At 45.0% G+C, this 24,521-nt stretch overlaps 1 protein-coding gene across 2 annotated transcripts in view; it reads right to left on the reverse strand.

Annotated features, from left to right (window-relative positions):
* Positions 1 to 24,521, reverse strand: part of LOC310789400 (NACHT, LRR and PYD domains-containing protein 3-like) — a 291,155-nt gene that overhangs the window by 177,918 nt on the left and 88,716 nt on the right. Inside the window, exon 13 of one of the 2 annotated variants that reach the window (XM_083651043.1) lies at positions 11,904 to 12,079. The exons of the other annotated variant lie outside the window; for it this stretch is intronic. Coding sequence (XP_083507169.1) covers positions 11,904 to 12,079 — 176 coding nt within the window. The remainder of the gene's footprint in view (positions 1 to 11,903; positions 12,080 to 24,521) is intronic. 2 annotated transcript variants of the gene reach the window in all.

The following is a 24,521-nucleotide window of genomic DNA, read 5'->3' on the forward strand; positions in this document are numbered from 1 at the left end:
CTGTCCCCGCCGCAATCCCTCTCTCTCTCTCCAACCCGATCTCATGGGCTGCGTATGTATGACACGTAGGGTTGCACGATATACCGGTACTACAACAGTACCGTGGTACCCTGACGTTAAAAAGGATACTATACCACGTTAATTTAGTACCGGTACTTTTAAAAGTGACATGAGTTGCGTTGCATCCATGTGCCACCGTCTGTTTCTCCACCGGAGTCTGTGTGCTGCAGCTTTGCTCTGTCTGTTTCAACTCCCTGTGGGCGTGCCAAGTCCACCCTCCCCTGTCTCACTGACACTCCACTCTCCACTCCTCTGTTCAGCCGACATGCAGTGTTGCCAACTTGGCGACTTTGTCGATATATTTAGCTACTTTTCAGACCCCCGTGGCGACTTTATTTCTCAAAGGCGACTAGCGACAAACCTGGCGACTTTTTCTGACCACGGGAAGCAACGTTAATGTGTTGAATCTCTACGGATTTTGCCTGTAAATTGGTGCGGGTGCTGCTGGCTTTTCTCCCTCTCTCTCTCTCTCTCCTTCTCTCCGTCTGTCTGACACACACAGCGCTTCGCCTTCACTGCAGCCTCTATCCTACCTGAGAGCAGCAGGATAGGGTTTGCTTGTCATTTTTTAACAGCGTATGTCGAATCTGGCCCACACGGGCGGAGTCAGCACTTAATATTACAACCATACAGTCAGATTACAACGGCTATGCCAAAGCGTGCGCGGACACATCAAAGCTGTCCGTCTGTAAAACGATGTTTACACATGTTTACACAGACAAAAGGGAGACAACACGTCCACTTGACTTGCCAAAGCATCTCTCCAACAGACGATCCGACTAGTACAAAGTGTGACAGTTTAGCGAATGTGATAACGTCAAGTCAAGCGAGTGTGATTTATTTTGTGACAAGCAATCTTTTTTCAGCTCGTTTGACGAGGCAATTAAAGGCAATGCACTCATGAGCGCCTAACCTCTGCCAAGGCAGGCTATTGAGTCATGACGGTGTTTAAGAGTGATATGAGCTAACCTCTGCCAAGGAGGTAGGCTATGGAGTCATGATCAGTGCTGTAGTGGTAAAAAAAAAGGTGGGTAAACTATACTTTTGACTCGAGGCAGCTTTCTCACGCGGCACCGGCAGTGTTATAACGGCGGATAAATAAGCTTCCGTGACCGATATACAAGACAAAATATGAGAGTATATAGAACAACTTAATCTGAATCATATAGCCCTATAAGGTATATCAGGGGGTTCCCCCACATTTCTGAGTAGCCAGCCAGATAGAAAAAGTAGCTGGCTATGGGATGGGCCTTGCCCCTCAAGGGGGGTCCGGGGGGATTCTCCCCCGGAAGATTTTTTTTTTTACATTTTAAAGTAAAATTCATCAACCTGGTGCATTTGAGAGCAAAATGAACTACACACATCTCTAATGTGTTGTGACTTTACAAATAATTAGGCCTAAACAATCAATATAAAATGTATTTAATGAACATTTGTTGAATTTCTCCAGGTATGAAAAGTTAAATTATACAGTAGGTAACCTACTTTAAAGGACCTTGTATGAACCCAGTATATACAGTTTGAAGAGTAATATAGTTCTCTCTCTCACACACACTGTACCTGTGATTGTCAGCTTCAGCTTTATAGCTAAAAGTATGTAGACAGATTGAATCTGTGATTCTTGAATACCAATATATAATTCAAACTGTCCACAAACACATTGGGCAAGGATAGGTAGACAACATACTGTACATGGAAAGTGGTTCTGCCACTCTGGCCACTAAATTTTAGTCAGCCAATATTTATTTATACAGATCTCGGCACAACAAACACCAGTATGTTTCTAGATAGTTTTCAACATGGTCGTATTATATTGGCTTTATACAGTAGCACCTGGACTATTCAAGTCGACTCGCACGCACCTAATGTTACAAACTTTACTTGATCAGAGGGAAATCAATCATGTTTCTTACACCAGTGATTCACTCTTCAGTTGTAAAACGGTGAGCCTATATGATTTTCCCCACTCCGGACACACATTTTTAACCAACCTTACCTATGTTCAGCTCTCCAAATGCGCATTGCGCATCGCTGGCACAATGGCACCGTTGTTTGAAGGGAGCGGGGCAGGCAAGCACAGCTCGATAAAGGCACCAACGTGACCGGGGCCGTGTACCTTTCCCGCGGAGCGCTCCACAAAAATAGGCTACGGTTCGCGGAGATCCTGGTCAGTGCCATGCCCATGTGTAATCTCTTTTCTTTTCTTTTGGTGTGTGACGTGCGTGGCGTGGTCTCCGCATCAACGGAGTTTACGCGAACGTGTTAAAACTCGCGCAATAATAAGTGTGCATAAACGATTTAAACATGTGAGTAAACGATCTTAAAAGGTGCCTAAACGCTGCAGAGCATTGAAAAAGGTACGTAAACGCCGTTTACGTGCGTTTAGCCACCACTACAGCCCTGGTCATGATGGTGTTTAAGAGTGATATGAGGTTGCAAACTGTATAACGTTAACTGTCAAAGAAATCACATACACTAAGTATAAGGAACATCAGATTACTGCACATTACCATGTAAAAGCTTTAATAACACTGAGAATTATTTATTTATTTAGAATAATCCATGATTAATGTTATACTAATTGTCAAAAACTCACCTACATGTATGAACAAACAAGAAAACACTTGACACCACATAGGCTACCACATACATGTACATGTTATTGTGGAAATAAATAAAGATACATGAGATTAACTGTAAATCTGGCACTTAATGATGAAGCTCAAACTCAGGATTATACTAAAGTAGACTGAACAGACATTATTCTATTCTGCGCTCTACTGAACACATTTCCTCATTTTCTATTGAGTCAAATGAGATGCCAGCAGAATCAGTTGAGGCAGCTATCTTTGAACACCACATAAAGTATGATGAAGACTCAAAACATGAATTTTAACTTCCATGTTCTTCTGTCATCCATTATTACACGACTTTTCCTGTTGTTTTAGCTTTTTGCCGTGGTATCGTTTAAGTATCGAGTATCGAGATATTTAGGCAGGTATCGGTATCGAAGTCATAATTTTGGTATCGTGACAACCCTAATGACACGCGGGTGTTTTCTCGTGGAATACTTTCCGCGTGCAGTTCAGACGCACTTCGCCTCGTTACATTAGAAATCTAATATGCATACTTTGCAGTTAGCCGCGACGCACAACTATAAAGGGGCTCCCCTACTGCTGTAATCAGGAAATTCCACACAGTCTGCGGTCTTACTTCTTCTTCCTACATTCACCAATCTCAAATGAAAGTACACACCTTTGAGCCACGGCCGTTGTCTCGGAGCACGCTGTTTGTTCGTTCTGAAATAGTCCATAGTTTACGAGTAGGTCTGTTTCTCCTGACACGGTTGTCCTCTTTTTCTCAAATGCCATTGTTTTTTCGTGCAAGCGGTTCATCTGGTTATTTGTCAGTCGAATCATCTTTCTTGCTCGTTCATTTGTGATGTTGACACCACACCAGGTTAACGTTAGTTGGGGCTTTCACACAGCCAGACAACTTCTATCTGTTTGGCCATATCAAACGTGTGCTTGCAGCTGAGCCGGTGTGCGCGCAGCGTCTGACCTGAGTAAACACACCGCACGTGTCTACTGGGTTCCTTCTGGTAATTAGCAACATCGTTCCCATTGTAACAGCAATAAAATGTCAGCGTGTCACTCAAGTATTAAAAAATATTTATTTGGTGCGTATTTTGCTGTTTGCTGCTGTGCTTATTTTTAAATGTTAAAACGTGGTTGCCACTATGGCAACCAAAGGCCAAGAAATGGTTGTCAATTTTTTGGGTTGCCCGGAACCGGGCATCCGTTAATGTCGAGCCCTGCTCTACATACAGTATGTGTGCGCATGTGTGTGTGTCTATGTGTGCGCATGTGTGTGTGCCTGTGTCTGTGTGTGTGCGTGTGTGTCTATGTGTGGGCATGTGTGTGTGTGTGTGTGTGTCTATGTGTTGTGTGTGTGTGTCTATGTGTGTGTGTGTGTGTGTGTGTGTGTGTGTGTGTGTGTGTGTGTGTGCATGCGTGTGTGTGTTGGAACAGAATCTCCTCATGCATAATTGTCTCAATCAATGGGCAGAGTGAGATGGTTTGTCTTTTCTATGATCTTATTTCTTATGGTTTGAATAATGTCTTGTGTGAAGCACTGTCTGTGTGTGTGTGTGTGTGTGTGTGTGTGTGTCTGTGTGTTTGTGTGTTAGGGTTTAATATTTTTCCCGAAAATGAGCCATACCGGGAAACGGGAAATTAAGACCTCTTTCCCGGGAATCCCGGGAAATTTGTCGTTTTTCTTTTTTTTTTATACATCAAGGAGAAATATACCTATTAGTTCCCAACCTGATGAATGTATTATTTGGTGCCATTAATATTAATTAATTAAGGGCAAAACATCACAATTTAACTAACTTTTTAGGCTGTTTTTAGTAGGCTGCACCTATATATGTATTAGGCTATATAGTGCCGTTAGGGTTTATATAATTCACCAATCGCCTGGATTGACGTATGAATAAATCCTGTAGTAGCCTAGGCTAAATATTTTCTTAGAGAGTTGTGGAAACTGCCGTGGAAGGAATGGAGCCGTAAACGCGTCGATCAGCCTGTTTTCACGCTCTTTTACGCACAACATCAATGCTGTCTGATACCTGTCAACGTGTGCTTTTATATGGGCTGCTGCGCTGCGCTCTGGCGGCTGCACTGCTCGTCTTCCAGCCGTGCCCAGACATCTCCATACCGCATACCGGAGCACGGCTGTATCAGACTATCTCCACCCCTCTGTGTGTGCACGGACATCGCCTACAACCAGACCATCATGCCCAGTGCCCAACCTGGGGCACACGAACCGAGGACGCACGGCTGGGCTGATTGTCGTTTTCACCGCTGGTGAAGTTTGCACGGTGCTCAATCGCCGTCTCGTAGGCTACTGCATTAACGGTCATGGCACAATCCCCTCAAGCAAGTCAGAAGTGTAGAAAAGAAAAGAAACATCGTGGGCTTTGTGTTTATAAGGCAATGTTGTGCAATAAGCTTTCAGTGTGTTCCAATGGCGCACAGCGCACAAAGGCACAAAGGCCAAATAAAATCAGAAATTAATTCCACTCTGCAAAGGATATCAAATTTCAAATGACTGGCTATAGCATTGTTGTCAGAGAAGATAGTATTAAAATCTGCCTGCAATACCTCGTTATTTGGCGCTATATAAATAGAAAATTGATTGATTGTTGGTTGATTGATTCACTTTGATGTCTCCGAAATGCCTATAGACCTTATTCGATTGACGTCACTCACGTACTGGCACGCCCACCGCCGCCATATTGTTGACATAACGCAGCAGCTCCCAAAGTTACAGCCTATGTAAGAGCAGCGTTTATAGGAAGTTAGCCGCTGTTAGCGTTACCTGTATCGTTCCAATTGTGTTCGGATGGTGACCTGCGTTACACGTGGCTGTAGTAATGACAGCAATAAAGTCCCCGTGGTTTGTTTCTATCTCTACCGTCCTCAGACGTGAAGGAAGCGACACTGAGGATACGTTAGCAGCACAGGAGGTGTGTGGATAGTTAGTTCAGACAGGTGAAACTTTCTGACAGCTCCTCACAGCAAAGTCTGTTCACCTCGTTCTTTTGTTTATTTATTACAGGCATTAACGGCTGCCGTCGGCAGCATACAAATAACAACTGTGGGGTTTTTATTGGTGTCATTAGCATCGCTATTTTGTAATGGAACAGAAACAACAATAAGGCTGTTACTAGTTGTCAGCTGCAGCGCTGTGTGCGCGCAGGACGGTATGTCAACAATATGGTGCTGTCCAGGGTTAGAGAATAAGGTCTATACATGTACATCGTGATCATTTAATGACTTTACAATGCTTACAGTAGCCTAATATATTACATGTTCTTTTAAAACATGTCTCCTTTTCTGGCGGCTAATCGTGTGGAGAAACTATGCAGCAGAGACAGAGGGGCTCAGTTGTGGGAGCGGATTGGCTGCTGTTCGCAGCTAACGTTGGCTCCAGCCAGAGCAATCTGTGCCGCTCTGGCTCCAGCATGCATCGGTTTCTCTTTCATCACGGCTTCTTTGCTGTTTTTCCTTGCCTTTCTCTGGTCTGGAGAGCGCTGTCGCCACCTAATGGGTCCGTAAAATAGCTTCTACACCTTCAAAATCCCCCATATTTTTACAGGAGATGCATCAGGCTTTGATCCACGTCCCACCGTCAAAAAACGCAATTGACGACTTTAGTCGTCATTGGCACTCTACGTTACTATTTGAATTGACAACTTTAGTCGTCATTGGCACTCAATGAGTTAAACATCAAACCCTTGAGCTACTTCTGCTCTCACTCACAAAGTCTAAATATAAGTGGATGGATAGATTTTGAGATATTAACGTTTGTTTGGCACAACTCATACTAGTTAACTGAGTTCACTAAGTGCTGTTTTTGTTGTTGTGATGTCATGCTGATTCGTACTATATAAATAAAGTTATTTATTTATTATTAGTAGTAGTAGTTGTAATATTATATTACTATTTGAGTTTTTTTTAAACAAGTGGGTCTTTCATTTATTTATGAAGTTATAAACCTGAGAGAGAGACATAGACAAAACAGAGAGATTTGGAGAGAGAGAGAGGTGTAGATTGTGGTAAGAAGTGGTCTCAGCTCGTCTAAACACAGTTGTTTGTGCTCATCTGTACGATGGCAGTGTGTCAGGATTTTCCATGGACACACCTACTTTTCAGAGCAGCACGCCCACGGGCGCGTTTGGGAGCACAAAGCTGCTTGCTATCTTCCCGGCACCGGGCGCACGGCCTGCAGGTGTGCAGGTGGACAATAGGAAAGAGAGCCAGCACAGACGCAAACGCTACCGCAGATGCCTTCTGCACCGGTGTACGCTATAGGGCCCCAACGCTTTAATGAAACATGTCCTCCTAACACTAAACTAGACAGAACTCATAATCCATTCATCACATCCCACCAAAAGTAAGACATGTTGAGCAGTGTTGCTGGAACACACCCAAACTACCACTAGTGGGTGCTAAAAATGCAAAAGGTTCATATCTTATCTGTATTTCTCCATCTCTATATGTGTCTTTCTACCTACAGTATAGTAATGTTTTGTCTCTCTGTCTGTCTTTTCAAATTGTGCCTGGACGCCTCAATTGCCGCTTGCAGCTATATTTTTTAACTTGAACTTTTCTCTTAGGTTAGGGTTATAAATAGTCGCTTTCACACCGGCCTTGAAAGCCAGAAAATGGGATTCGATGTGAAAGTTGTGAACGCGGGTTGGTGGGTAATTGTTGTACGCCTTTCGTTCCGCCAGTGGACCTAGTCACAGCGCCGGGTTACCCTGCAACCCGCCTCCACCTGAAAGCGTAGAAGCGGCAAGCCGGAACGGTGCGAATGGTCACCTCATTCATAAAAAAAAATACAGGGCAAAATCACCTCATGCAGCAAGAAAGGCATAAGTGAAAGTAAAAAAAAGGCGGCCAGGAGGAATGCTTCGTGCCTAGTAAGTAGGTTAGGCTTTATGCTCAAACGATGTTGACATTAGTAGGTAAAATTAACGGATATAATAATACGCTTCAGAGTAGGGGTGGGACAAAATATCGATACTCACGGTATCGCGATATTTCCACTTGCGATACGTTATCGATACACTGGCACCAAGTATCGATGTTTATTTAATTTTTTTTTTTTTTTTAATAAATAGGCTAAAATATTATGCTGTGTGTGGTAGTTGAAACATAGTTTCAAGTTGACGTTTATTTATGTTTGTAGTTGAAACAAAAACATAAATACTGTAGGCTACATGAATGGAAATGTTTGATCATTAATATCAACTTTTAGAAATTATATAGGTAGGTAATATAGGTTTTCTTGTTTTAATAATAATAATAAAAAGACTTAATGTGTAACTTTTCCTCCGTGGTATCGAAAATGGTATGAGTGAGTGAGTGAACTCTGAGAGAGTTCATGTCAATTCTGCTAATAAATACATAATACCTGCTTCTTGCCTTTTAGGGGTATTTTTTTCTCTTCAGTTACACAGGTATCGTGATGTATCGTCTTCCAATATATCTATTATCGCAGTATCGCTGTATCGTGATAATATCGTTATCGAGGGCCAAGTATCGTGACGATATCGTATCGTGAGCTACTCAGCGATTCCCACCCCTACTTCAGAGGACTATTAGCTGTCTGTGGCGAGTTGGTCTGAGGATATTCCCTCTGGAAACCAGCTCCAGAACTGCAATCTGTCTAGCTAGCCAGTTGTGCATTCCCTTACAAAAACTACTAACGTTATAGTAGTCATGTGCATTTATAGCCTATACTATTCCCCTGACGAACGTTATGCAGACTGCAGCTGTTTGATATGCGGGCGTCGTCTTTCAGAACAGACGCTAATTAGGCTACTTCATGGGAATAATTTGCTTTACAAAAAACAGGAACCCAAACATAAGAATTAGCCTTGTACCTAATAGGCTACATGATGGTGCATCTGTGATCCATAAAGTCGATCAGATGAATATTGAAAGCCTTGTTACCATGCTGCATGTAGACAACACTTTCGTGTTTTATCAGTTTGATCCTTAACGACCGCAGCACGTTGGCTGGCGTACATCGGCGATGTTTGGTTGTTGAATGAATTCGTTCATCATACAGTAGCCTAGGCTACACTAACCTATGAAAATATTCATTTGGGCTACTAGAGGAGCTGGGTGGAAATGCAGCCGCTCGCCTTTCAATCCGGGAGGGGTGGCTGTCACCTGAAAGCACACCCCAGGACGGGAATGTGGCGGTGCTGCTTGGCTGTGTGTGAAAGCAATTTCTGTGGCGAGGCTGCCGGCTTTGCGGGCCTTCTGAACTGCAATTTTGCGCGATCTGTGTGTGAAAGCGGCTTATGGTTATGAGTCATAATGGTTATAGGCACACACTACATTTCTAGTGAGCCTCTCAAAGCTGCTTTCACATTAAGGGCCCTATCTTCCCCCTGGCCTTAGACGCTAAACTGGCGTTAAACGCAAAAAAAACACGCTTTGCGCCTGACTCGGGAAGATAGCATCATGTTTTTAGGCCCCGAAATGCGCTTTACGCCGAAGAGGCGTGACGCAGTGCAAGAATAGGCCAGAATGGGCGTTTCGGCCTTAAATACCGGCCAAATGCTATCTTCCCCCTGGCGTTAATTTAGCGCTTAGCGTTTTTCAAAACCAGGCCTTATTCAGTGCGCCAGGGATATTACTGTGCGTAATTAAACGCAGCTCTCCTCTGTCGATCTCACTCTCTCTCTCTCTCACTCCCTCTCTCTCGCGCGTCAGACAGGCACAAAGACAGATGAAAAAAAAAGTTGTTATACCTGTTGGGCCAGACATTTTGAGTAAACATAGACATTTGGAGCGGGACATGTATTTTGAATGCAATACATTTGAGGGAACACAAACCCCCACATTCCAAGCACCCGGCCATTTGAGTTCACACACCCGTGATAAAACGGCAGGGAAGCGAGCCATTCCTTTGTTATCAAAGAGTGACAAAGGACAGCCAACTCTCCTGCCTGTAAGTGAGATAAGATGAGCCAATCGGAGTGGCTGATGTACAACAAAGACATGCCCTGCACACCACATTATATACAGGGTTGAAGCCCCAAAACTTCAGTTCCTAAGTAGCCTCAGCTACAGACAGGACCTCCGTAACACAGAGACAGGGTTTCAACCCCCTCTGTTGAGAAGTTCTACGTAGCTACTAGCTGCAGACATGACGCGTGACGAATCTCGAGAGAAGTCGCCCTTCCCCCTCCTCGCAACCGAAGCCGCATAGCCGTAACCAGGCTACGCTACCTGCACAGAGCTAAGCTAGCTCTGATACCCCTCCTATCCTGAACCCGAAGCCACATCGCCGTAACCAGGCGAGTGTCATCAACCCAAAGAAGCGAGCTGTGAGATCCCCCTTTCCTCCGTCGAGACCTCCCCGCAGACCCAGGACCTCAGCGTGGCCAGCTGAGATCGACCGTCTGCTCTCACTCCTCAACCCTTCCTTCCTGCCCTGGACAGCGGACGCGCGCTGGACCAGACCTCCCCTCCGTTGCCGGAGGAACCCCGCGAGACCGCCCGTAGCAAACCGCTATACACGCGTGTGCAGGACTGAGCGCACACACCAAGTAAGACCTGAACTGATCACTCACGTCCGGGCAGCTTAGAATTGTTTAGAGTTAAAAGGGATATATATATATTATGATTGACTGATGTGGTACTGTGAATGATAATCTGTGAACTGTTTTGTCTGACTGTAACTGTGCTCACACATGCATTACTGAATCCGAGTGTATAAACACTAGTCACCAGCTCTTCACCGATCCGCCGAGCGGGTCTAGGATAGCCTATAGGCCGAGTTGAGCTCATTTCACTAGTTAAACGCCGGTTAATTCTAACCGTTGTGAAGTGAGCACCTCACGGCCTTTTTTCCATCTAAACAGCGTTGGTTATCACTCACGGGCACGTGCGTTAGGTGCGTGCAGAAACCTTCCCCTTTCATACACACACACATAACTTCCCACTGACCGGCTAACCGGCATTTTGTGCCGAGCAGACCTTAACGTGCCCTCCATTTTGTGCCGAGCAGACATTAACGTGTCCTCCATTTTGTGCCGAGCAGACATTAACGTGTCCTCCATTTTGTGCCGGGCAGACACCCACGTGTCCGCCATTTTGGGTGAAAGCCGGCTGGTTTCACACATACACACACACACACACACACACACTCTGCCGCCATCTGGTGTTCATCCGGTGCCTTACACTTTCCATGCAGAGAATATCCACTGACCTCATAACTTTCACCCCGTACATTGAAGAGTTTTAGAATGTAACTTAGTTATAAATGAAATTCGTTGATTGTATTGCCAACACCTCCCTATTATTTTATATATAATAAATAGTGTCAACTTTTAATAGAATTCAACTGTTTCAGAGTGATTTTGTGACGATTGTGGTAAACTATTGTTTAAGGATTTAGGACTTCACACTTCAAAGAGACTAACTGTGATTAAGGTCGGGTCCTCCGCAAAGCAGGTGGTGCCCCTAGGTTAATCCTTATCAAGGATTACATATTTGATATTTTAATAATTTTATGAAATATTAATAATTTTCGGATTATTAATATTTTATTTTACCCAACTAAATTTAATCCAAATAACGAGCACAACATACCGTAGTTTTGTCTCATTCAGTGGGGGAGAAGAAAAGGTAGCGAGAGAAAACAATATCATTCTGCCCAAACTTTCACCAATCTAATCTCATTATGACATCCAGGGATAGGCTTTATTTTTCTAGCCGATGCGTTTAGAACATTCTTTTCACTTCGATCTTGCTATAGTGTAGCGTATTTACATGCTTGCTGTATTTAAACTGCAGTGAGATTTGAAGAGCATAATAATATGGAATAATATATATGGAGACAGATGGGGATGAAAGAGGGAGGGGGGGAGCTCAGAGCGCTTTGGTCGGGATTTTTGGACCTGACTGGATCGCTCCGTGGAATTGGAACATGAAAGGAAGAATGTCATTGCGTAATTGCACTTCACCAATGACCAGAGTTGTGACTGCGCTGACCATGCCCACTAAATAGCGCTTGGCCTGGCGCTAAGCGCTATTTTAAGGCCAGGGTGAAGATAGGGCCCTATGTCTCTTAGAAAGTCCCTCAAGAGGGAGCTATTGTCCACGGTCGTTCATACAACTAAAATTAGGCGGTCACACCAAGTCAGTTTCCTTGTAAGTGAAAACATACCTTGGTGAATAAAATAACTCTGATTCTGATTAAAGACCTGACATTGAAGTTAGTTTGTTAATTAATCAAACTAAATACACACTTACATCTCCTCAGTCCTGGTTTCAGCCTCTGCACTCCACCATGGTCCACACTGGAGGAATATGCAAAGGCTCCTGGATGATTGTACCTCAGGTCCAGCTCTCTAAGATGGGAGGAGTTGGAGTTCAGAGCTGAGGCCAGACAAGCACAGCCTTCCTCTGAGAGCAGACAGCCTGACAGCCTTCACACACACACACACACACACACACACACACACACACACACACACACACACACACACACACACACACACACACACACACACACACACACACACACACAGTTTCATTATATGGATGTATAGATCATTGACTGTAAAAAGAATGGACAGGATATCAGCTCTTTTCAGTGAGGCCAAATCATCCTAGATCGCCGCCCTGGCGGTCAGTCCCAGTATAGGTCACAAGTCCCGCATCCGCAATGTTAGTGGGTGGGAAATGAGCCAAACTAAACAATCAACGTACACATCAGATATTATTTCCCAAAGGTGGTTTCTATAATTTTAGGTAGTTCTTCTTATCATGCTAATGTATGTTCAAGTGGTCATGTTTCTGATCAGTTTGTTTTTAAGTACTTATTTGACAATATACAAAGGGATGATTGACAGCTGTGGCAGCCAGTCTCAAGCCGTCACTGGCTTCTCCCCTCATCACAGCCTTGTGTATGTGTGTTGGGGAATAGTAAGTTGCGTAACATAATGGCAAGATGGGTTCTGCTTGATGTGTGATGGGACCACAATAAAAAGGAGATGGTTTGGACAAAAGTGTGAGGAAGTAGTCTCGGTTTCCAGACGTTTGGTGAGCGGCGCCAACAGCGACACCTAACCACCAAAAGTCTGGCAATTTTCTGTTCCAAATCTGGTTCATTGAGCCCGGCGAGTACGGCCGGCAGCAGACACGCCTACATTTATTATTAGAAATTTATTTGGTAGCGGCAATGCAATGTTTCATAGTTCCAATATAGAGCAAGACACTGATGTGCTGCAAAGAGAGTTTATACCTGTTGTTTATTTTACAATAATTCTTCCTACCCGGAAGTGGTCCGCTTGCTACTGTGAAGCGCTGTGAAGTCATCAGCAGGCTCTGTAACGTAGCCTCCGGAGTCGGGCTTATCGCTGGGGGAAAGACCTCTAGCCGCCGGGGCCGGATGAAACACGTCCTATTAACAGGTTATGTTTGTTTCTAAGTGATTAATATGTTTCTCCGCAAACGCGACAGCACCGGTTCTGCATGAGTGTCACTGCCCCCAGAAAGCAGGCACGCCCACAACACTCATGATTGGTTCTCCGATGCAAGGCTTCTAACAGCACCACCTAACGTTATGAAAATATTTAAATAGTAATATTCTCAGTCTTACAGTAGTGAAACGGATTAAGACTGAGAGCTGAGTCTAGTGAGGAAGTAACGTTAGGACGTATGGTTAGGACTGAAGTAGTCTCGCTGGCCAGACTCCTCTCCCTTCCGTCCGAGGAGTCTGGCGCTGCAGGTCTCCATAGTGGGATTGCGATGGGCGGCGCTTAGCGGCAGTGCCCTTGGAAAATAGTTTCCAACAATCCAATTTGCCGTTTTTAGCATGTAGCAACGAGCAACGAGGTTTCTGCCGTTAGCTTGCTAGCTAGTTAGCGTTCTTGTGTTCACAGAGGCGGCAGGGCACTATTTACAGCAAAACACAGGGAGGAGGGAGCCGAAGCCGCACTGATTGAATTGGTCGCAGCCAATGACAGAATTTGTAATAAACCGGGAGCGGACATCCGGCTGCCACCGAAACAGTCGCTCCAATGGGAGAGCAGCTGGAGAGCAGGGGAGGGTTTATCCCTGTTGCCTGTTTCCGCGCCGCCAGACTCCTCGGACGGAAGGATGAGGAGGCTGGCCAGTGAGACTAGGACTGAAGTGGTAAGTTCAGAAAATGTGTTTTATTACTCAAGCTAACGTTATCGGTTTTAACGCATGCAAGCTAACCGCCATACCAAAACCATACCAAAGTAATACTATTAACCAGGCTGTGTTAGCTTGCACGTGCTAGCCTTTCACAGCTGGCATAATGTTGCGAACAACCGATAATGTTAACATAAGCTGGAATAACGTAATAGACACGTTTTCAGAACTTACCAGGTTGTCCAACTGCCTGCCTATGCCAGGAAATGTGTTTCATAACGTTACAACTCCCGGCTATAACATGGGGCCCACACAAGTTTAACACACAACCAGCCATCAGCTAACGTTAGCTGTTAGCTATTGAAGCATTGACTATAATGCAGGTTGTTTTCTCCAGAGGGCCATACTGGTTTACATAAAGTAAGCTTAGGGCCACACATTGGACATCATACCTGCCAACATGATTTTCATGGGAGTCTATTTTTAACCCTCTCTCCCGCTGTGATTGGTCATTTCTCCTGTTAATCCCCTGATATAATATAATAGTGATACAAATCAAATGGCTGCATAGCAGATGAGATTTATTAACATAACTCTGCCTTTTATTGAGTTTTGGGGGGTTGTTTTGTTTTCTGTTGAGGACATTGGGGGCCAGATTGAGATGGCCCAGGGGCCGGGTCTGGCCCTGGTGCCGCATTTTGCCCATGTGTGCTATAATGTCACGCAAGAGTCACACAAACAGACACGGGAGGTTTTATTTGGGGTAAAGCATGAGGAGAGTTTTTATAATGGATATCTCAGAGAAGTGCTTTGACTGTGGGGATGTTGTTCACAAGCTCCTCTCCTCGTAGCTGTTGTAAGAATATACAGAAGAGACCAGGCAGCCTGGCTAACATTAGTTAGAGCCCCAGACTGAGAGGCAGACCTGGGCTGCCCAGTAAACCCTATGTAACCTACATAGGATTGCCATTTCCATAACACCAAAAAGGAGGACACGTTACAACTAGAGATGCTGCGATCGAGATTTTTCAATTCCGATCCGATTTCGATATTTTAGCTCAAAACCGATCCGATTCCGATCAAATTTCGATACCCGATTCGATACCGATTTCGATCCGATACCGATACAGCACATATTTAAGTCTCTCTATGCTGTCTGATAGCTAGCAGGCAACAAACATTTTTAGGGTTAGGTATGTATGTGTGTGCTTTGGTAATATAGTATGTAAACGATTTAGTTCATCTAATTCATTTCCATGACTTTTCCATAAGTTCTTAACCTGTATTTTATGCACACCTGGGGTAAAAAAGAAGAAGAAAGGGCAAATGTTGTGAGCAAAGATGGATGATTTAAAATTCCATAGCTCTGACCTAAGCAAATCTGACATCACTATTGTGATATAATATTTTTTTTTAGTAAAGTGTATCACAGCGGTCTGAATTTTGCATGGGGCCAGTTCTATAGTGAGGCATGGAAAGCCTCACTATACGCCATCATATCTGTGTCGTTTCACTTTTGACTGAAAAATGATGCCTGTAGTCTAGATTAAAGAAAATACATGTATGTGATGTTGACAATTATGTAGGCTATGTGCGCATTCGTTTTCCTTATAGATCGAGTGCTCCGCAGCTAGCTACGTTAGCTTGCATGTAACGTTAACGTTAGTTGATTTTGGAGACACAAACCATGGACGTTTCATTTTGAGTAGGCTAATGCATGAGGTTCTCTATGGTTTACGCCAGCTCTGGGAGTATGAAATGCTTTAAATGCGGGGGTTTTGGTCACAACAAGCTTGTGGAGCGCTGCCCTGCAACTAGATAACCAGCTAGCTAACGTTAGCCCCGTTAGCCATCATCACAACAGCTAACATTAACGCCAAAACAAATCCGCTGCCTCATCCCCACGTTTGGTTTAGCGTAACGCCAGCTCAGACTTTCCCCTAATCTCAGAAACCTTGCGGGACATGTATTGCAAATTGCAATAGTGGTTGTTTTGTTATAATTTGAAACTGTCAGACAGCCACACTGGGGGCGGCCATGTTTGCCAGTCTATGGTGCGGACGCGTGATTTCGAATCGCACATAGGTTAAGGACGGGTGTGTCTGACGTTTTGGCCCTGGCCATCCTAGGCTCAACGCGGCCTCTGTGTGCTGCTGCTGCTGCTGCTGCTGCATGCTCGATAGAAATCCTGGAGCGGAGTCATGGAATGGAGTGCTTATATCGGAGCCTTGGATCGGTCATTTTCGCTGGAATCCGATCCGATCCGATCCATGTTTTTTGGCTGATATCGCGCCGATATCCGATCACATGATCGGATCGCAGCATCTCTAGTTACAACTCACGATATGATACTATCACGATACGTTGCCCACGATAATGATGGTATCACAATATGGCGATTCTGCCATACTCGATACATTGCAAGACAATTTATTTACCATACATCACAATATCTGTGCAACTGAATTAGAAAAAATACCCCTGAAAAGGCAAAATGCAGGAACTACGTAATAGTCTGCTATGTTATTACAGGAACTATGTATTTCTGGTCCTTCTTTAACACTATAGTGTTAAAGAAGGACCAGAATTCCATAGACTCCCAACCCCCCACTCTCTCCTGTAGCCCTGCCTACTCACGGGTGGCGGTGTTGGATCCGAGGTGAAAAAATACATTAACGTTCTTTAGAGCCATCGCGATCTGACCTTCTGTTTCCCAGAAAATGTCAACATTTCTCTGATTGGATAGTGGGAGGTGGACGATACGTCCGCCCTGCATGCAGGGCTACAGGAGAGAGACAGCGGGGGGTTTAGAGTTACTGACCAAACACTCTATTTCAGTGATTGCTGTCAGAATATAGAGCCATTTAACACGTTGAGTGCCATGGACAAGATATCTCGGCTTACATGATCCAACCGTTAAGTGCCAAGGACGAGATATCTCGGCTTACATAAACATTTTTTTTTTTTGACGGTGGGACATCGATCAACCCCTTTTACGTCTCCTATAGCAGAATTGGAGGAAGAGAATGTGTATAATCTATTTTACCGACCAGCTAAGTGGGGACAGTGCCCTCCAGACAGAGAGGAATCCGAGCAAAAAACAGCCGCGGGTCCGTCCGCGGGAGAAAGCATTCTAATTTTCAAGGAAATAGCTGGGCGAAAGCGCTTTCGATTTCACACACACACACACACACACACACACACACACACACACACGCGCGCGCGCGCACACACACACACTCGAGTACCTTTGAGCATAAATAAGACCAGAATCGCAAAAGCTTCTTCAAAGCTCTCAGCCGACACCTCAAGAAACGAACGAGCCAGTTTACAGTCCAGACTGCCCGAGAGCGGCCGCGGAGCCTCCTCCCTCCGCAGCACAGACGGAGGGAGGAGTTTGGAGACACACACACACACACACACACACACACACACACACACACAATACAGTATACAGACTTGCCCAAGGGCACCCATAATCACAGGCACGTGAGGTGGTTCTAAAAATCCATTTATCTCTAAACTCTCTGAAAATCTCTGAAACCATGCTGTACTCAACGGCTAATATCTACATAACTACTAACTCTGCAAACTAACTCTTTTAGACAGAGAAAGCACACATTCTATTAGTACTTTTGTGAACTTCGTGTTCACAAACTCCAAGCAGAAAATAATCCTCGGCTCTTGTAAAATGAGCCAGAATCCTCAAAAAACGGCCTGGCACAAGCTACCTACAGCATTGAAAAAAGGGCTGGCACTCAATGTGTTAACATGTAGGCTATTTTAACACAAAAACATCGCTGAATGGACCTTTAAACAATATTAATGTTGCCTTGTAATCTGCAAGTGGTTTTCTTCTTAGTTGGGTTTGGGTTTGGCCATGGTGAGGTGTAGCAGCGCCTGGTGGAGATCTGCACTCTACTGAGTGCACTTTTCTAGTTTTATTTTACTTTTGTTTATGCCTACAAAGCAAATGTTACTTTGTACTTGTGTTCTCTAGGGATGGGAATTGATAAGATTTTAGCGATTCCGATTCCATTTTCGATTCTGCTTATCGATCCGATTCCTTATCGATTCTCTTATTGATTCTCATTGGGCAAGGAAAAAAAAAAAAGAGTACAAACGGGTTTATTAACATTAATTTTCTTTTATATTATTATCATTATAATTATGTATTCTTATTCAGCTCTGAGATCAGATTGCTCTTTTCAATCCCATACCAAGCAGGGATCAGTGTGTCTGTTAAACTGGCTTTGTTTGGGGGTTTGTATTTTGGGTTGAGCATCTTTGTCATCTCCCTATAGAAAATATATAGTGGGAATGAATGAAACAGAACTAGTTGTTAGAATGACAACATGCAACTTTGACATTTTACTTTAGCTGGCATGTCAGACAAACTAGTCACTGCTCGGTGACATTCGTTTACCCTCGCCTCGGTCATTTTACTCTTCCCTGCCTGGGTGAATGGAGGGGCTAGAAGTGCGCAGCACAAGAAGTACTCGCTGCAGCCTCTGACCCAGAGCGACTACCAGCCTCTGAACCAGCCTGACTCTGAACGTCATCATCCTCTAAATTAAATGGATGGAAATGGAGTTTTGGTGAAATCTGGTTTACGCAATGAAACAAATGGCACAAACAATAAACAGGGCCTGGAGGAGCGCTGCTGTTAGCCGCGCTGCTGTTAGCCACGTCACTCCGTAGCAAACGTGACATTCCTCCAAAATTATTGCATGCTGTGTGGACAAATGTTTCTGCATATTGCTAGTATTTCCCCCCTTTGACGAAATAGAGGTTTTGCAAGCATTGCAAGTGGCACTGTGGTCATCGTTTTGCTTCTGCCTAGACGCCATGGTGGCTGCGGTCTAAACAAAACAAGGCTGCGTTGCGTGCGTGCCTAAAAATACCCAGATATGATCTCAAGCCCTTTTTTCTATTAAATAAATTATTTTGGGGTCTTAAATGATGGTTGTTGAGGTCTTAAAAAGTCTTAAAAAGCATTAAATTTGACTTTGGAAATAGTGCAAGAACCCTGAATGTGATGTGTGTAGTTCTTCATAGGATGTAGCCTCTTCATTTTGCCCTCAAAATGCACCTGATCCATTTTACTTTACACAAAATATATACATTTTCTTTTTCTTATTTTATCTATACATTTCATTCCTCCTCATCAACCAAGCATTTTCTAAGAAAGTGGCAAATGCAAAGGTTTCATATTGGAAGAGCCATATGAATTTTTCAGTCTTCCAACCACACAAATTCATTTTCTTTGTCTACCTTATTAAAAAAACTCTGCCTGATAGTATTATAGAAGGGACAATAGAATACAAAGTGCGTTTCGTTTTCAACTTCCTTAAGTTCACACAGACTGCACAGTCTATCCTCCTCAGCAGTGCCCACAAATCGGCCTGTCTCAATATGAAGGCCACGTATGCCAGCTCTGATTTGAGCACATAGAGACCGCTTTTTCTTAGACAGATTATACAAAACATAATTATCTGTGCCGTACACATGCTTTATTTCACAGAAGGTGCAAAGTTTTGGTTTGGGCTCTATTTCCTCATGCCTGTAGGGGTTCAGATGGAGGTATAGGGGAGGAGCATGGAGGTTCTGCTCTCACATACGCGATGTGATGGGCAGGTCTTGCATAAAATGGTACACAGATTACCCAATAAAACATGTTTTCATTGGTCATTTAGATGTGAAAATCTACCAGTAGATAGAGGAGAATGGATATATTCCAGCTATAGTAAAAAGTTAAACACATTTTGAGTTTCTGCTGAGAGCTGTCTAGCTGTGCTGTGCCTGTCTGTGTCTGTCTCTACTGCATTTTTGGCTGTTATATTTGGTGAGTTAGTTTTCTGCTTTTCTTGCTTTCCTGTCTTTTTTTAAATTGTCTTAGATGCTGCTATCCATGTGCGTAATGCGCCAGTCTCAGCTGCGGTGAATTCAACATTGGGAACAATGGAACATTTGGTGAGTCTGCCTGGATATGCCTGTGGTAAAACATCTGTAAAACTGCTCAGGTTCACTTTTTTAGCATCTACTTTTGCACAGTTACTCTTTGGATATTACTTTACTTTACTACTATTCCTATATGAATTGGGCTACTATCCCATGATTTAAAGGTGGTTTTCACTCAAAACTCACTTTTTTCAGGCGGAGATAAAAATAATAATGTTCTGCTGTGTTCCAGATGAATATACTCTGACACAGTAACACATATCTTGATTCTGACACTTATGTAGTAATCTCATGGGTCTTGGCTTTCTTTTGAGGCCAAGATTATTCATACAGCCCTTGTAGTTGTGAAGATATACTCTATTTATTTTGGGTAAGTCATTTCGGATAGGAGGCAGAAGAAATAGGCCTCGTGATGAAGAGATACTGCTATTAGGGCCATTGATACACAGCTGACTGTGATCAGGTGACCACAGCCTCTGTGAAGAGCGGCTGATTGCTTGGGAGGAGCTTAGCAACTCTCACTTTAGTTTAAAAGGCAGCACCTGACTTGCTTCACCAGAACACATTTTGAGTTTCTGCTGAGAGCTGTCTAGCTGTGCTGTGCCTGTCTGTCTCTACTGCATTTTTTGGCTGTTATATTTGGTGAGTTAGTTTTCTGCTTTTCTTGCTTTCCTGTCTTTTTAAAATTGTCTTAGATACTGCTATTTGGCTATATACTTTAAACTGCTATTAGGGCCATTGATACACAGCTGACTGTGATCAGGTGATCACAGCCTCTGTGAACGAGCGTCTGATTGCTTGGGAGGAGCTTTAATAGCAACTCTCACTCTAGTTTAAAAGGCAGCACCTGCCTTGCTTCACCGATTGATTGTGTAGGCGGAGCTCAGAGGCCCTGTTGAACTTCGAGTATTTCTTTGCATAGTCAGTCTAAACAGCGGCAGCGGCAGCTGTAAGCGGCAGCCTCTGGGCACAAAGACTAGGACTAGGGAGTCTATCTGCGGGAGTCCATCGGGTAGGGTAGGCCAGAGAATAGGGCTTTGTGTTACTTCTCTTCTACTAACTACCTACTCTTCTACCCATGTGTCTTTCCCCCATACGCCGTAGATATGGCAGCTTCAGATGTAGTAACCCATGTCATTTTTCCTACCCAAAGCGCACAAGTAGTCCCTTTACTATTACTGCAGGACTCTGGAACTGTCAGTCAGCTGTTAAGAAAACTGAGACCATCTCAGCTCATGCTCTATCTCAATCCCTTCCATTTCTAGCTCTCACAGAGACCTGGATCATACCTGAGAATACTGCTACTCCAGCCGCACTCTCTGTGGCTTACTCTTTCTCCCAAACCCCCAGAGCCTCTGGGCGTGGGGGAGGCACTGGTCTCCTCATTTCACCAAAATGGACCTACATGGTCACTCATCTCTCTCATCTCTATATATCCTCTTTTGAGTCCCATGCAGTTGCTGTTTCCCTACCTGTCAAGCTCAACATTGTGGTGATCTACCGCCCGCCTGGTCCACTTGGTAACTTCCTTGATGAGATGGATACCCTCCTCTCCGTCTTTCCTGAGGATGCCACTCCACTCATTCTTCTGGGGGACTTCAACATACAGGCAGTAACCCTGCAATCCCCCCTCTTCCTTAACTTCTTCTCATCCTTCGATCTCTCCCTCTCTCTATCTCCACCCACTCATAAGGCAGGGAACCTGCTTGACCTGGTCTTCACCCAATCCTGCTGCACTTCCAACCTCACTGTCACTCCTCTCCCTGTATCTGATCATCACTTTATTACTCTATTTACTCCCTTCCCATCTCCCTTCCCAGCCCCCTCCGAGCTCCCACTCATACTATCACCACCCGACGCAACCTAAAAACTCTCTCACCGACAGCCCTCTCCTCGGCTGTCCTGTCCCTGCTCCCTTCAGCTGAGCAGTTCTCTCTCCTATCCACTCAGGAGGCTTCCACTACTCTTTTATCCTCTCTCTCCTCTGCTCTTGACTCTCTGCCCTCTCACCTCGAAACCTCCTCGAACCTCTCCCCCTGCTCCTTGGTTGTCTGAATCTCTGCAAACTCATCGAGCAGAGCTTCGGGCAGCTGAGAGGAAATGGAGAAAAACACAGAACCCCAGGGATCTCTCTGCTTACCACCTTATCCACTCTAACTTTACATCAGCTGTCTCAACAGCAAAAACCTCCTTCATTTCTGAAATCCAGTCCTCTGCCTCCAACCCCAGCAAACTATTTTCCACATTCTCTTCTCACCTCCCCCACCATCCTCCCTCTCTGCTGATGATTTTGTAACCTTCTTTGCTAAGAAGGTAGATGACATCAGCTCTTCCTTCCCCCCTCCAGTCAATAGCTGCAATACTCCTGACTCCAACTCTCTGACCCCTGCTACAGGGCTTACCTCCCTCTCTCCCCTGTCCCCCAAAGAGGTCCTTAAGCTTGTCAGGTCTAACTGTGCCACCTCCTGTCCCCTTGATCCTATCCCTTCCTCTCTTCTCCAATCCATCTCCACTGATAGCAGTGTTTCCCACAGGATTTTGAGTATTTGTGGTGGGGGACCGCAGACCCCCTAGAGGGGTGCGGGGGCATGCCCTTCCGCGAGATTTTTTTAAAACATTTTAAAGTAAAATGCATGAATTTGGTGTACTTTGAGAAAGCTTAAGAGCTAAATTAAAAGGCTCACCCGGCCAAACACACCCTCGTCAAGATGATAATTCTCCCGATTCTGGACTACGGTGATATCATTTATAGAACAGCCTCAGCATCGGCCCTCAAAAAATTAGACACGCTCCACCACTCAGCTATCCGCTTCGCCACCAACGCACCCTTCCAGACTCACCATTGTGATCTCTACAATCTGGTAGACTGGCCCTCCCTTAAAACCCGGCGATCCCTCCATTGGCACCACTTTATTTTTAAGTCTATACTAGGCAAGACACCACACTACCTCTCATCTCTCCTCCACATAGCAACAAACACCTATAGCACAAGATCAAGCGGGTACATCCAGCTTTCTATCCCCAGCTCAACCGCTTATAGAACTGTCTTCGGCCGCACCTCCTTCCATTTTGCAGCAGCATATGACTGGAATATTCTTCAGAGCACCCTCAAACTCGCAACCCTGACATCACTTTCCATCTTCAGACAGAAACTCCAACAGCTCTTTGTTGACCGCTGTGCCTGCTTCCCCACCTCATAGCACCCCCCCTCCCCCTTCTCCTTTTCCTACCCCCCCTCCCTCTCTACCCGCTCCCTCCCTCCAACCCCTCCCCCTTCTCCTTTTTCCTACCCCCCCCTTCTTCCCACCCCCCTCCCTCTTTACCCCTTCCCTCCCTCTACCCCCTTCCCCTTCTCCTTTTCCTCCCTCCCCCCTCCCTTCTTCCCATCCCCCCTCCCTCTACCCCCTTCTCCTTTTCTCCCCTCCCCCCTCCCTTCTTCCCATCCCCCCTCCCTCTACCCCCTTCCCCTTTTCCTCCCTCCCCTCTCCCTTCTTCCCATCCCCCCCCTCCCTCCCTCTCTACCCTCTCCCTCCCTCTACTCCCTTCCCCCCTCATGTTGTGTTTTGTTTGGTTTATCCTGTATTGTTCTGTCTTGTTGTGTTGTGCTGCGTTGTGTTGGTTCTATGCTGTGCCGTGTTGTGTTATGCTGTGTTATTTGGCTCTATCCTATGTTATATTTCTCTAGTGCACTTTAGCCATTTACCCTGTCTCCACCCGCCCACCCCCCTTACCCTAATCCGGGTTTGCATCCTCTTCCCACCCCTAACCCCATCCTCACCCCTTACCCTAATCCGGGTTCGTATCCTGCCCCCCCCCCCCTCCCTCCATACTTTATATGGGAATGTTGATGTTTTATACCCTGTTTTTATAATGCACTGTTTTTATCCTTTTTTATCCTTAACATGACTCTTTTTGCAGCCCCTCTCCCTTACCCCACAGGCCGTCTGTGTAAATACAAATTTGTTCTTAACACGTTCACTGCCGTGGACGGTGAGATATCTCGTCAAACAAAATCCAACGGTTGACTGCCGTGGATGAGATATCTCGTCAAAAAAAAAAAAAAAATTTTTTTGAAGGTGGGACGTTGATCAAAGCCCCCTACATCTCCTATATAAATATGGGAGCCACCGAACGTGTACAACCCATTCCACCGACCCACTAAGTGGCGACAGTGCTCTCCAGACTATTGAAAGCCAAGCAAAAACAGCAGCGTGAGGAAGCCATTCTCATGAAAATGGATTGGCGAAAATGCTTTCGCTTTCGCGCTGGGAGCTGGCGGTGGGGGATTGCAAATTTACATAATAGATTATGGGTGCAACACTCTTTGAAACACCAGCAGAAAGCCCAGAATCGCACGCAGCTTCATTCCAGCTGAGCTCACAACCGAAAACCCAGAAACGAACGAGCCTCATTCTCATACTGTAGGCGAAAACGCTGGCGCACAACGGTGGGGGGTCCCAAAAATAGACTGGGTGCAAAACACACTTTGAAACACGCAGCATAAAGCCTAGAATCGCACAAAGCTTCATCAAAGCTCTCAACCGAAAACCCAAGAAACGAGCGAGCCCCATCCAGACTCGCCGACGAGGGGCCGCCAGAGAGGGATGCTGCTCAGACAGGCAGCAGAAACTCGCTTGTGACAAACGCTGCTGAAAGCCACCAGAGACACGCCCACGGAGGGAGGAGTTTGAAGGAGAGGGGGTGCGGGTGCTGTTATGGAGGAAATTACTGTTCAGAACTATATTGTTTAGATGTCTGATGTCTCACTGATGCCAAAAATAAATGGTT

This window comes from Poromitra crassiceps (assembly GCF_964638095.1).
Source record: "Poromitra crassiceps genome assembly, chromosome: 14".
Classification (NCBI taxonomy): domain Eukaryota; kingdom Metazoa; phylum Chordata; class Actinopteri; order Beryciformes; family Melamphaidae; genus Poromitra; species Poromitra crassiceps.